Source organism: Protopterus annectens, chromosome 6.part1 (genome assembly GCF_019279795.1).
Source record: "Protopterus annectens isolate FY-2018-M chromosome 6.part1, PAN1.0, whole genome shotgun sequence".
In the NCBI taxonomy this organism is placed as follows: Eukaryota; Metazoa; Chordata; order Ceratodontiformes; family Protopteridae; genus Protopterus; species Protopterus annectens.
The window spans coordinates 455,592,340-455,606,776 of record NC_056738.1 but is presented as its reverse complement, the minus strand read 5'-3'; the positions used below and the strand labels follow the sequence as shown (position 1 = coordinate 455,606,776).

Sequence of the window (14,437 nt, the reverse complement as noted above, 5' to 3'; positions counted from 1 at the left end):
AACTGAGGGAAGGCAGCATCAGCACCCTAGGTTCTTATCCCCTAAAATGTGAACCAGAAGAGTTCCTCCACTGAGGCAGATGACTGACAAGTGCATGAGTCTCACCTGCCGAGGATGAGGTTTACACATTTTTGCCTACAAAACCATTTTTAGCTGCAAAACTACTCCCAAGAAGGGCTAGTCCTTCACCTACTGACTGAGCTTTAGTGCTTTTGCTCTGTGCTACACTGAGTTGCAAGAAGGCCCCTTCCTTCAGTTTCCACAAAAGAAAATTCTCAAACTAAGTGAAACTCCTTGCACCTGTGATACAGCATCATGTCTTAATCCTGTCTGAGGTACAGCAGGAGATGCCAGTGTAGTTCTTCACTGGTAATCCTATGGTCACATGGACACTTAGTTGATACATACACCAAAGTAATAAATGCAGGAGCTTTGGAAAGCAAGTATTGTGATATTACCTATGTGAGTAGCAAAAAAGAACGGTCAGATTATACAGATATGCCATATTAAATAGTTGACGTACAACGGTACAGTATGTGCTGACACAGGGGCTCATGATAATTGGATTGAAGGTAAGGAAGAATCCAAGCAAAGGGTTTCATCAAGAAGGTTTCACAGTGTTTTACTGTTTTGCTGTACTCTGCCCCCACTGCCTGTTGATCAGCCTCCTTTAAGTTAATGAGCTCCTTTCATTTCCTATTACCATGGCCAAGGGTTGAAGCAGCCATCAGGGAAGGTGCATCAATTTACCAGATGACCTACCCCCTTGGCACCTACCTTAGCAACAACCCTGGGCATGCACTCTGTCTCCTTGCATAGGACAGGAGCACCTAGACTACCTCCCCTGCATCATGAAGAATCACAGCCAATTAGCTAACTTGGGTCATCTTAGTCACAGTAAGGGCTTTAATTCTCTACATCACTGGTGATGCCTATGGAGGGTCTCACCATCAGCTCTTACAAAAACACATCAGTTAATGCTCAAACAATACCCCAAATTACATCCTTTAACCATGGAGGGAAATTCTGCATTTGCTGTACAAAAATCACCTTCAGAGAAAAGAAAACCTTTTCATTTTCCCTGGAAGGAATGATCATAAAAACTAGCATACTAAAATGTGGGGCAAATTTACAGAAAACAACCAAAGGCCTGCTTTTAAAACAGTGATAAAAATGCATTACATCTCTGGCAATTTCAATTTCAACTTGTATCTTACAGTTTGGTCTTTTTGATACTGTAGTGTGAGAATATGACAAATGGCAACTTCTCACAGACAGGCTATTTTCTTTTTTTTTATCAAAAGTTTAAATAATTTATAATGGTACTCAAAATCAGTACATTTTTAGTTTGTACACAATGACGGACTGTAAGAGTATGCTGAAAATCTGGGACAAAAAGAATGCAATTAAAACCTAACTTTGACAATTTTCAATACCTGGAATTAAACTTGCAACACACAAAACCGCTTTAGAGGTCCTCATAAAAAGGACAGCTACCATTTACTTCTAAAATACAGTGAATGCCAATATTATCATTAATTTACTTCTAACAGTACAGTAACAAAATATTCAACCTTTACAAAAACTTATTTTCATCACACTGATCTGTACAAATTTGATACACATATATCAAAGGACACGTGAAAACAAAGGGATGTTGAAAATGTGCATTCCATCATCAAAACATGTTGTTCAGAACCACAAATGATAGAAAATTCAGTGTACAAAACCATATTTCTCTCAGCTATTTATTAAGTGATATAACAAAATACTAACTACAATATCATATTTGTTATCTAACATAAATGCTTAAGCAAATCCATACACATACATAAGTTTGTTTAGCAAAGGAAATATAGCAAAAAATTTAAAAACGCTTACGATTATATAAATTTTACCTGTCAGTGATTTTCCAGAATGAAGAGTTGGACCTATTGCATGAAACAATTTCTGCAAAAAAAAATAAATAAATAAATATATCAGTCTGTGCAACTCTTCTTAAATATTCTTAAATGAAGAAATCAGTAACAAAATACTTCCATAAACCAAAGGACAATCATGAGGATGGCACCTAAGGAATGGTGCTTGCAGCCAGTGTTTAAATGCTACAGCAAATAATTTCCTATTCTTTATGAAATGAATACGTTTGGTGACTTATAGATCTAATGATATTCCAGACAGAGATGCTCAGCCATCAGTACTTCTGGTAATAGACCGTTTCTGTCCTCTAAATGGTACTGCCATGATTCTGTTTTCCAGTCGATATTTTTCAGGCATTCCCACATTTCATTGAGAGCCTGACATCCTCAGCAGAAGAGGCATATCTTTTTTCTTGATCCATTTATTCCCTAGCCTACAGAAAAAGGATAAGGCAGAAACTGAAAGCTATCACAAGAAATGCATATCCCTCTTTCTACATTTCTTCCCTCATTACAGAAAAACGAGTTAGGCCGAAACTGAAGGATGCGGCAGAGACAAGCACCAAAAAGTGGACTAATGCAACTGAATAATAGGCATTGTACTACTCAAATGAATATCTAGAAGACATGGAGTTGTGCTAGGTGTATATGCAGCTAACATCTTCAGTGAGAAATGTTCAGTTAGCAGGTCTCCACCAACGGACGATTATCAAGTTATGCAATCTAAAACGGAAAATAGGTCCCCTAACACAAAAAGAAGGTCTACAAGAGCAGAGCAATTTTCTATACATTAAAACCTTGCTGCTTGATCTACCACATCCTCTGGCACCTGAATGGAACTTGTGAAGATAGTGGCTTCCATAATGCCCTTGAGGCGCAGGCCTGAACACTGCACTCACCTTCATAGAAGACGCCAAAAATACAACTTTATTGGCCCTGTCTGTAGATGGGAAAGGCAGATGATAAAGTGTGCAAATTTTTCCTCACTTAAGGGAATTCTTGAGTCAAGCTTAGAGATGACTTTTCTCAGGTTATTCAGACCACCACGACCAGCAGCCATGGGAGAATACAAAGCAAGGTTGTACTCGGGTTTCATTTGAGTGGGCCACAGGGATAAGCAGGACACATGAAGACCACCACTAGAATGCCCAACACCCTGGTAAACACTATGGGAGCAGAAAAACACACAAAATAACAGCACATTTTACTTAGTAACACTCAAAGTGAACCAAAGAAATTATCTATGTGAATCTCTGGTAATGATTAGCCAAAAGGCATCCATCACATCTGGTTCTCAAAAAATTATCCATCATGTCTGGAAAAAACATTCAGACAGCCTACATTCCTTCAGAGTTAGTATTGTGAACTGGATGTGCTTGCTTAACCCACTTATGTTGAAGATGGGATGCAAGTCCATTTCCTTTGCCAAAAAAAGTGTGAAGTAGAGCCCTTTGCCTTCCTATAAATGAGGAAGAGAATTCATGATCTCCTACTGAAGTACTCTTGGCCTAAGGCCTTGCTATGTCTAACAATGGTGAATGTCAAAAAGCTATTACCAGAAAATGGAAATCAAAATCTTAACCAACTATAGTGAAGTAGTGAATACAGTAAGAGATAAAACAACTGGAATTGAGATATTTAGAAAAGGATTTAGAAAAAGGTAAGCGCAAACTACATAGGAAATAATGGGAATTGTGGGAACAGTACATGCAGGGGAGGTATGAGGTTTAAAAGAAGGCAGGTCTTAAATGAGCTATGTAATGTTTGACTGAAAATGATTGGGTTGATTATAAATGATGTATAATGACTAAAACTGGGAGTGTCTCAGTATGGTACATGATGTAAAATGCTTGTAACTTGGCTTGCGTTGGTGTGGTTTGTTTTAATTTATATAAATGTATAATTGCCTATGTCATAAGTGATGGTTTAATAAAGATGTTTCTTACTTAAAAAAAAGGGGCAGGATTTTAAATAATTTATATAATGTTGCTTAGGCTATATGACGTATAGCAATATATGTAAAGTATAATGTTTGTAAACGTGAATTTGTTAATACAGTTCGATTACTTTCATATAAACATAAATCTGTCTGTGTCACAAGTGATAATTCAATAAAGGTACCAGTGTAGCGTCACTCAACCACCATAAAATCAAAAGATATAGTAACGCCAGCAGCTTGAGCAGTCCTTAGAATATTGACACTTTATTTTAGAAAAAAGTCTTTAAAACCATAAAATAAGCCACAAAAAAGTCATACCTAAAAACTTTTTAAAACATATTGGAATAAGCGCTTTTGTCTATAATATTGGACTTTTTCAGAATCATTTTAGTACAATCCATTCCATCTTTTTATATTGTTCAAACAGCTGATTAACACTGTTAAACATCACCAAATTGTTATGAGTATGGTGAACCCTTGCATGGATGTACTTTGAATATAACTGTGAAGCAATGGCTTGTTTTGTTGTTCTTTGCCATGAGGCAGATCCCTACCTCCAGTGTTCCCAAAGTTCCACATACACTAAAATACTGAATGCAATTTTATATCTACATATAACCTCTCTTTAACCAGGTCCATGATGTGCATTTCTGGTCAATCCCTTATAAAATCATGCTTCTACTCTAGTCATACCAACTTACTGTGCTTAACTGTAAAATGAAATCTCCTTCAAAATTTTTATTTTGCTAAAAATATTGTATCCCTTTTAAAGTCATTATTTATTTCAATAATACATCTCAGCTTTCATTACCAATAAAGGGTGTATAGTGACAGCTTCATTAATACCAGGATGTTGGGTGGCATTCAACTTAATTTGCCATGTCACTTCCTTTGCTTCCAGTACCACCTTCAAATCACCTCCCTCTGGGGTTTACCACTACTCTTCTAGAATGCCGAAGTTAAATTTTTTGTTGTGAGGGCAAAGTGACGAATGTTTATACAAAGCACATTCCCATATAAACACAGGGCAACCTGAGCATCTCGCTAGGTAGACCACAATCCTTGCCCCACAATAACCTTTCACAAATCTCACCCTGGTTTGAAATAATTTCCCAAGATCATATAATTGTCCTCATAAATGAAACTGCATTGTGGACAAGCACCACATTTTGTGGTGCCTTTCTCCTCACTGACTGAGGTGTAACCACCCCGTAACTCAAAACATTCAAATTTCTCCGTTTTAAAAACTAATCTTGGTATACGTCTCAAGATTCCCTGAAAGACCTGATTAGTCTTTAAGATGTTTCAATTCTTAATTAATATATTTTTCACTACTTCCATTTGTGGCGAGGATTTCATGAGCGAAATGGATATATTATCCGAAATGTTTATAGCAAGAGGTTATCCCTTGGGATTAGTGAGGGATGTGGGAAACTATGTAGTAAGTGAATGGGGAAAAAGATACAAACCCCTAGTGGGATGGGAGAAGGGGACTGGGAAAAGTAAGGACTATGGAAGCGACATCAACTACAAAAGAGCATTGGTTATCAAATACACACCATAAATGAAGGAAATAAAATGGTTCCTTACTAGCAGTCCAATAAAAGTCCAAGATGCTAGCCAGGGCTGTAACTATTGGCATAATAGTGTTATCTTCCTAGTGGATTTGGTTCATATCTAGGTAAGGTCATCACCATCTAACATGCTGGGTCTCATACTATGGGTGGTTTCTTCTTCCTTCTAAAGAACTGCAGTGGCTGGAAAGATGAGGAAGGGACACATTAATTTCAAAGACTTTTCATTGTGATCAGAGACTGACAACCTTTTACAGAGGAAACAAACAAATCAGTCCTTGGAGGCCTCACTAAAAAGAGCATCTCCCTGGAGGGGACCATCCAGGATGGCTCAGTCAAGCTCATCCTTAAAAGAGAAGATCCTGATCCATGACGTCACATGCTGGGACATTCCCAAGATGTATGCTCTATGAACAAGTAACAGCACAGTCAGAATTACAAAGGGCTGCACAAATGTTAATAGTACAAAGCATAACAGTCTTTTCCAGACTCTGGAAAGGTTTATCACCTTCTGCAGTACTTGATCCATTATGGAGGACTGAAACATGGATGGGTGAGAAACAGCTGAGGGACCAAAATTCCAATGTGTAACAGAAAGGCCTCTTGGAAATCCTGATAATTCCTTAGAATCCTTATCAAGTAAAGAGGTGGAAAGGTGATACAGTCTTTGGGACTTGTGCTGGACTGAAGAAAATGCACAGGTTTCTACTCTATAAAACTTTAAAAGTATACCATTCCACACTGCTGGTGAACAGTACAGAGCCTCAATCAGCTTAAGAACAAAGGAATTGGAATCAAGATGCTTTCAGTCTTCATAAAAAAAATAAAAATGTTTGAGCAGTCTCAGGTCTCGTTATCCTTTTCCAGACACTGTTTTAAGGTATTTTTGAGAAAAGGCAGAAGGCCAAGAGAACAGTCCATAGGGGATTTCATTTACCAAATTCTACTTTTCCCAAAGGGCAGATCTTCTGAAGGGAAGGTTTTGTTGTCATCATGCTTCTTGGAAACAAGAATCTCTGGAAGTTCTCTCATTTCCAACACAATCAGCAAGAACAACCATGCCTATTTTACAGATCACCAGGTGGTGGTGAGGCAGCATGTGCTGCCACAATACACTAGACGTCAAGTGTGTGAAAGATGGGTGCTGGGATCAGGTTGCCGGACCTTGACTCATAGTGAAGTGTTAGCTGGAGGTGGTTCTGTATTTTGTGAGACAGTTGAGGTGGTTAGTTCTGGTATCAGCCCATTCACCTTAAGGGTATACTCTTTAGACGGAGAAACAGATCCCATTTGGTATCAGACAACTGATGTACATTTAACATTTGGGCTTCTCAGGGCATCCAACTAGTGCAAAATGACCCACAGTAGTCTTCTTGCAGCCTGATTACAAAGTTCTGCATGCACAGTGGGAAGGCCTGGGGAGAAGGCACTTCTATGCTATGCACAAACGCTGCCTAGGGACTTCAAGGATCACTACATGTGCTCTGGACAGGAATGTCTATGCTGCAGACACTAAATGTGAAGGAGACAGAGTGGGCATTCCAGGATGCATATCTCTCCTCAGGAAGCTTATAGTCATAAGACATGCTTGGGGCACCCAGCGGGCAGACTAAGTAACATGAACTTGGAACGGAGATCTGATCTCTTGACTCCCTTCCCACTTTCCTTCAACACAAGCTTGGGACTGTGCAATGTTCTGCATTGTTGAACCCGCAATGGGAAACCTTCAAAAGTGCAATCTTGGCAGAGTTGAAGCAGGCCTTAATCTTTACCGTTCTTGCTTTGGTAAATGTGGCAGTGCATCCTAATGTTTTCTCCCTTCTAAATAGCAGAGACCGTGCAGATATAGGTCATGGCTTGTGACCTTGTGAAATCTTTTGAAGTATTTAGCATTTAGGCAATAAACACGTGAACCTTTCCAAAGCAGACTTAGAGATAAAAATATGTAGGTGGAAGAAAAAAAAAATGTTACAGCAGTTGGCTATGCTATGAAGCAGAGAACGAAGACCATGGTGTTTTGCCTGCAAAAGGAGTGTGCTCTTCCAAGTGCAGAAACTAGAGAATCTTCAGAAATGTTGATCTTAGAAAACTGGATGATGCTTAAGATTTCAGATCAACCTATTTTCTACTGGGCTGTTACAAGTAGTTCATTAATTTATGAATAAAACCCAAGCAATGAATAAGAAAAGGAACCCCACAATCAGTTAAGACCTAAATGATCAACCTATCAAAGCCTGCCCTGGATTCACAGGACATCAGAACAGTAACATAGTAGATCATAGCCCCCTGCTGAGCAAGGAAGTAACAGTCCACAAAAATTACAAACACTGATAGGCCAAAGAAGAGCCATAAAGATGACAGAGTGGACTATTGAGGATAAGACAGAAATTATGTATTGTTACTATTATGCAAGAAGCCCAGAATTTCCAGACAGAAGATATACAAAAAGATTAAGAAAGAAATTAGAGGAAAGAAAAATACTTCCGCAAGAAAAACTGTCACAAGCTTTAAATAAAAATTTGTGTTCATGAATACAACAGGTTTATGGAAAAAATTATATAGACCAAGAAATCATGGTCTGTTTGGAAAAAGAAGCAACTGAGGAAGTATGAACATGTAAAGAACAAAATCTAGATACTTTTGAAAGGTATAAAAAAGAAATATAGACATGGGAAAGAGAGAGAGAGATCAGATCTGGGGCAATATTTATGCAAAAAGGAAACTCAGACTAATCAACACAAAAAAAACATCCGCAAAGATATTCAAGGAGAAATATAGGCAAAGGCATCCAGATATGAAAAATTTCACAATAAAAAAAGTAAGTTCACAAGACGGAAGGTAGATGTTAAAAAATAGAAGCTGAAGTTATGGAACACTTGCGAAGTGAAGGATTCATTGTAGAAAGTTTAACATAGGTTACATAACACTATGATGGAGCAACAAGTCCCCAGAGTAAGGAGAAAGAGGAGGATCAAGAGACATCTGAAGAAGAAATATGGACATGGGAAAGAAAAAGATTTAATACGTGCAGTACATTTATGCAAAAGAGAAAGCAAAAATAATTGAAACAAAAAGAGCAGCACCAAAGATATTTAAAGAGAAATATTGGCAGAGGCATCCAGACATGGAAAAAATACAAAAAATAAAAAACAAAGAGGAAAAGTAAAAAAGATGATTAGTAATGGAGTAGTTGAAATAGAAACTGAGGTTATTGATTACCTGCAAAGTGAAGGATTTAATGTAGAAAATTTAACTCAGAAAACATCACAGCAGGGTAGAGCAATGGATCCGCAACTTAAGGCGAAACCAGTGGGGTGGGAAACATCTGATCAGTTGTCAGATGAAGATACTTTGCAGTCTTCTATAGGAAACCAGTGCAAACATCCAACTGGAGTTGTACAGCAAGGGGAGGAAGAGGAAACTATGGCAACTATTGACAAAGCCAATGTTGTGTGTTGACAATCCAGTGAGTTCCAGTATGAAAGAGCAATGCATGACACAGGATGAATCCAAACAGAATGTGGCACAGGAAGATGTTGTGGAACTACCTACAGAATGCCCACAGGAAATGGGGATCAAAGAATATGCCCTCAGTTTAGAGGAAAATGACCTAAGAGAAGAGTTGCTCGATTTAATAGAGATGGACAGACATATTAAGATCAGTGAAAGAAACAGATTACAGAAAGTCAATAAAACCCCAAAAGTTAGAAGTTTGATAAAACAAATGAAACCAGTAATTAGGACTGTCCACAGAAATTCATGCAATTTAACAGAAATAAATAGGATATATTACTGTGCAGCTAAATTAATAACAGATAAAGTCTTACTAGAAAAATATAGGGTAGTAAGGGAAAAGAAGGGGAGACACTGAATGCTATCACAGAAGTATAGAATAGAGAAAACTATAACCTAATTAAGACAAAAAGTGTCATTGTTAGAAGAGTATAGAAGAGTGACTGGATCAACCAAAATACTCAGAAAGATAGATGTGATAAAAGCAACACACAGTATCAGAACAGATCAGGATCTATTGTGCACTATCGCAAATAATAAACTAAAAATATCAGCACAGGCAGAAAAAATTAGAAGATATGCAGATAAATATAAAGGAAAAGTGCAAGATAAGCAATTTATTGATGACCTAAAAAAAGTGTTATAAAGAATTGGGAAGAAAGGCAAAGGGAATTGAAACAGCACCAAAAGAAAAGAATAAATAGATATATTTTGGAGAAATATCTATGAAGATCTTGTTGAACAAAAAGATGCTAAATGGACAGAAAAGGTAAAAGAAAGAATAAGAAGTTCAAATACACAGGATATGAAATGGGATGTAGTAATGGCCAGAGAGACTGAAACAAAGTTAAGCTCCTACTTAGAAAACCCGAAGCCCAGATGCATAACCTAGCTTTTGAGTAAAAGTATTAACATCTTTACATGAGTACTTAGCTATTTGTAAGAACTATTTATATGTGTACCCCGAAGAGATACCAGCCTGGTTAACAACAGGAAAAAAATACTCCTCCTTAAGAGTGAACCTGTAAGGTTTATTAAAAACTATAAATCAGTAACTTGACTTCCGATGATGTATAAACTATACACTGGAAATGATGCTGACAGAGGTTATAGTCATTTAGAAGAAAACTCGATCATGACAATAGAACAAAAGGGTAATAAAAGAAAATCATATAGAGGAAAGGATCATTTGCTGTTAAATAAAGTCATAATGGAGAAGTGTAAAAAGGGGAAGAATATAGGTATGGCATGGATAGACTACAAAAAAGCATTTGACAGTATCCCACATTTATGGATAAAAAAGTGCCTAAAAATGTATAAGATACACCCCTACACTGATTGATTACATTACAGCAACCATGAAACAGTGGCAACCCATTTTACAGTCAATCCATAATAAAGGACAAATTATTATTCCAGGGATAACAATTCCAAGGGGATTATTCCATAGTGACTCTCTGTCACCACTGCTCTTTTGTCTTGCCCTTAACCCATTAAGCTGTCTACTTAACAGATTATGTCATGGCTACAATTTAGGTCCCAGAAAACAACAAAGTGTAAAAACTTCTCATCTTCTTTTTGTAGATGATTTAAAACTGTACAGTTCATCAGATGAGGAACTGAAAGCACAACTCTAATTGCTCAAAACTTTTTTAGATGATATAAGAATGTCACTTGGTCTTGATAAATGTGCAGAAGCAACATTTAAAGCAGGAAGGCTGAAACACCAAGAAAATATCAGTTTAGGACAGGGATGTGATATAAAAGAACTTGAGCAAGAAGCAGCATATAAGCATTTGGGAATTGATGAAGGATGAACCATAAAACATGAACAAATGTGAATAAAACTTACTAAGGAATATTTTAGAAGACTAAAATTAATACTAAAAACAGTGTTGACATCTAGGAACGAAGTTCAAGCTATAAACCAATTTGCTCTTCCTGTCTTAAGTTTTGGAGTGACTGACTGGCCACAAAAGGTGTTGGATAGGTTGAACAGGAAAACAAGAAGCATGCTTCATGCTCATCAAGTGATTTATAAAATCAGTGCATACCAAGATTATATATTCCCAGTTCTGAAGGAGGTATGGGCCTCCTCAAAATTGATTGTATGTATAGATCTGCAATCATGGGACTGCATACATATCGACTGGCTTACAACACCCAAATGTAATGAACATGAAGAGCATAATCTAAGCTGACTTCCCTGCTTAGTTTAGCAGAAGCATATCAGAGTCAAGCGGGAATGAAAACCAACCAGATGTAGATAAAAATCAAGCAGCAACTGAATGTGCCAAAAAAAACAAAAGAATATAAGGTGAAGGATCAGATGAGAAGGCAAAAAAGGTGAAAATGCAGAAATATAGTTTCAAGTATAGAAAATTCTTGGAACAACCTTGTGTTGATCAGGACTGAAAGCATAAATGGTTAAAGAGAGGTGAATTTAAACCAAAAGATGAAAGTTTAATACTGGCGGCCCAAGACAGTGGGTACATATATGCTGGTTTACAAAGTCCATTGAACATGTGGGAGAAAAAGACAAATGTAGGTTTTGAAAAACAGAATTGCAGACGGTCGCACATCTTGTTGCTAGCTGTATACTGAAAGGCATGATAATGTAGCAAGACTGCTGCACTTGGTATTGTGCAAAAATTATAATATTGAAGAAGCTGAAACACACTGGAAACATGAGCCACAAAGCATCATAGAAAATGATGAAGTTTATATCACATGGGATCATCCATTCCCAACAGTTCAAAAAATAGATGCGAGAAAACCAGATATAGTAGTACATGAAAAGAAGACAAAAGTAGCATTGATTATTGAAATTGCTACAACCAGCGACTACAGTGTCTTTATGTACAGAGAGACACAAAGTCATAAAATATCAAGATTTGCAGGCAGAAACAAGGGCAATGTGGAAGAAAGATACCAAGACAGTTCCAGTAGTAGTAGAAACAATGGGTCTTATAAAAAATAATTTACAATCGTACCTAGATATGCTACCAATACATGTAACTCCATACAAATTGCAGGAGTCACTACTGGGCACATTGCTGGTGCTGCGCAGAGCACTTCTACCTAACATTCAAGACTGAAACAATTGCAAATTTCATGAACTTTAATCATACTTTGACTTAGGAATGGGGTCCATTGCAGTCATGGTATTAGAAACCCAAAAGACTTGAAGAAATTAAAAAAAAAAAAAGTAGAAAGGTGTGCAATATTATCCAAGTGATGTCCTCACATATCTCCTTCACAGATAAACCCCTGAAGCATGCAAGGTGTACCTCTAGTGAAAAGGGAAATAACATGGTGTGAGAAACACCTAGTGCTCAATTAGGAAGAGCAGAAAGAAATACAGTAAGAAACTAACTGAGGGTACAACTGCTTAATAACCCATTTAAATAGCCTGTGGTGAACAAACAAAATGGATAGCTGCTCGTTTTTTTTTTTTTTCTGTAAAACACTGAAGAAGCAAAGTAACACTGGATCACCTTCCTGGCATCCAATGTCTTTAAAACAGCTTCTATTTGACTGAAGTGGTCTGGAAAAGTCTGGCAACTGAATCTTTTAATTTCTAACACTTTTATTAACTTTACACATGGCACAGTAACACGGGTACACATACAGTTATAAAAAAGAAAAAAACAATTACAAACATTTCTCTTTATTGCATTGCACACTCATGATTTTATTTCTTAACAATCTAGTCAGTTATACTGCATACAAACTCAAGGGCTATACAGATCATTTAAGAGTTTGCCTTATTGTCAATCCTGATGTAAATGTAATACTCCTAAAGCCCCAATAAATGTATCCAAATCAGCAATATGTCTTATATTTATCTGTAGGGAGTTCTACAGTCCACCTGCTCTATGATGTAAGGGAGAGCTTGTCAGCACACAGCTAACAGTGGGTAAACAAACCATAAAAATTGCTCATTTTGTTGTCACTGTGAATTTCAAACAATACCCAGTGCTGCTGTCTGAGCTTCGTCGTATAGGCATTTCTAAGTAATCTGCAGCCTATTGAAAACAGCTAAGGTGTTTGAGTCTTTCACAATACGATAAATGACAGAAAAAAGTTTGCTTTATGATGATCTTCTTAATGTACTCAAGTTTATTCAAATGAGAGACTCTCAGTTCCCAAAGAGCCACAATACAATATTACTGGGCAAATACTAAATGTATAAAGCCTAATAAAGAAATCTTTATCTCTACTGGATGTTTTAACAAGTCCATAGTATTTCCTAATTACCAGATGGATATGCTCATCAAATTTCAATGTAGTATTCATCAGTATACCCAAATCCTTAACCATGCCGACAGACAGGAGGATGGAGTTATCCACACTACACTTCAGTATTAAATATACTGCTCAAGTCATACTTCCCTGAAATTCTGCTTCACCTCCTGAACATTATTCTGTGTAATGTTCCCACAAATCACATTTGTTTCTCTGTAGTTTGCTCACTTCCTTTTCTAAATAGCTCACCTACAATTCTTTTATTTCCTTTACTGTGTTCTGAATAATTCAGCAACAGATTTTGTAGTAAATTCTTTTTTGCCAGCCAGCAGCAGTATTACACTTAATACTCTCCCAGCTCAAAATGATGATTCCTTTAGTTATAATAATTTGACACCCCCCCCAAACATTTCTGACAAAGAACCCTGTAGGGAATTTTGAAAATCTGCCAGCTCTTTGAATTCTCCCCCAAAACCATGTTCAAGTGCTTCTCTCTCCCATCACACCTCCAACATTTGCTGCTGACCTGTAGAAAAATTCTCTGAAGTCTACTTGAGGTATACCTATGCAAAAACCTCCATGTGAAAATCCTAAACCATCTAGATTTTTTTGCATACTTGGGACCTATACAAATATTCTCCCATTGTTCCTTCGTATACTTTCTTTCCATTCTCATTTTTCAGACTTTTCGAATATTTTTTGATTGATTCTTATACATTTTCATTATTTTATATGCCCTACTAATTATCCCTTTAACTACACATTCTGTTCTAGACTCAATTAAAAACTCAACCAGAGTTGATCTTACATTTAAAACTACCCTATCCCTTTCATTCTGCTTATACTTTCTTATCAGTCCCTAAAATGAAAGGCAGTCTCTAATTCAAACTCCAAACTTCTGCTTGATCTCATCCCATTCTGACCTTTTCTCCTTTAGTTATTTGTTCCCAATATCTTGGTTCCTTTGGTATTTTTTTCCAAAAAATTCCAGCTCCCTCTTGTTTATTTTCTATGCCCATACTTTCTCCATTCCCATGTTGGCTAACATTTTCAAAACACTTTCTGATACTTTGTAAAGAGAATATTCTGTATGGTTGTTAGTGTTCTTTAAGAACCAGCATCCAAAATATTTCTAATTTCGCCTTGTTCTGTAAATTTTCCTCCCCCATTTCAACATAATTTCTTTCCACTTTGATTTGTAATTTTCAACTTGTGTTATGTATACGAGACTGATAATTATCCAT

At 36.9% G+C, this 14,437-nt stretch overlaps 1 protein-coding gene across 1 annotated transcript in view; it reads right to left on the bottom strand.

Moving 5' to 3' along the window:
* Positions 1-14,437, bottom strand: part of VPS8 (VPS8 subunit of CORVET complex) — a 2,195,799-nt gene that overhangs the window by 1,183,742 nt on the left and 997,620 nt on the right. Inside the window, exon 18 of the mRNA XM_044075401.1 lies at positions 1,899-1,950. Within this exon, the coding sequence (XP_043931336.1) occupies positions 1,899-1,950 (52 nt within the window). The remainder of the gene's footprint in view (positions 1-1,898; positions 1,951-14,437) is intronic.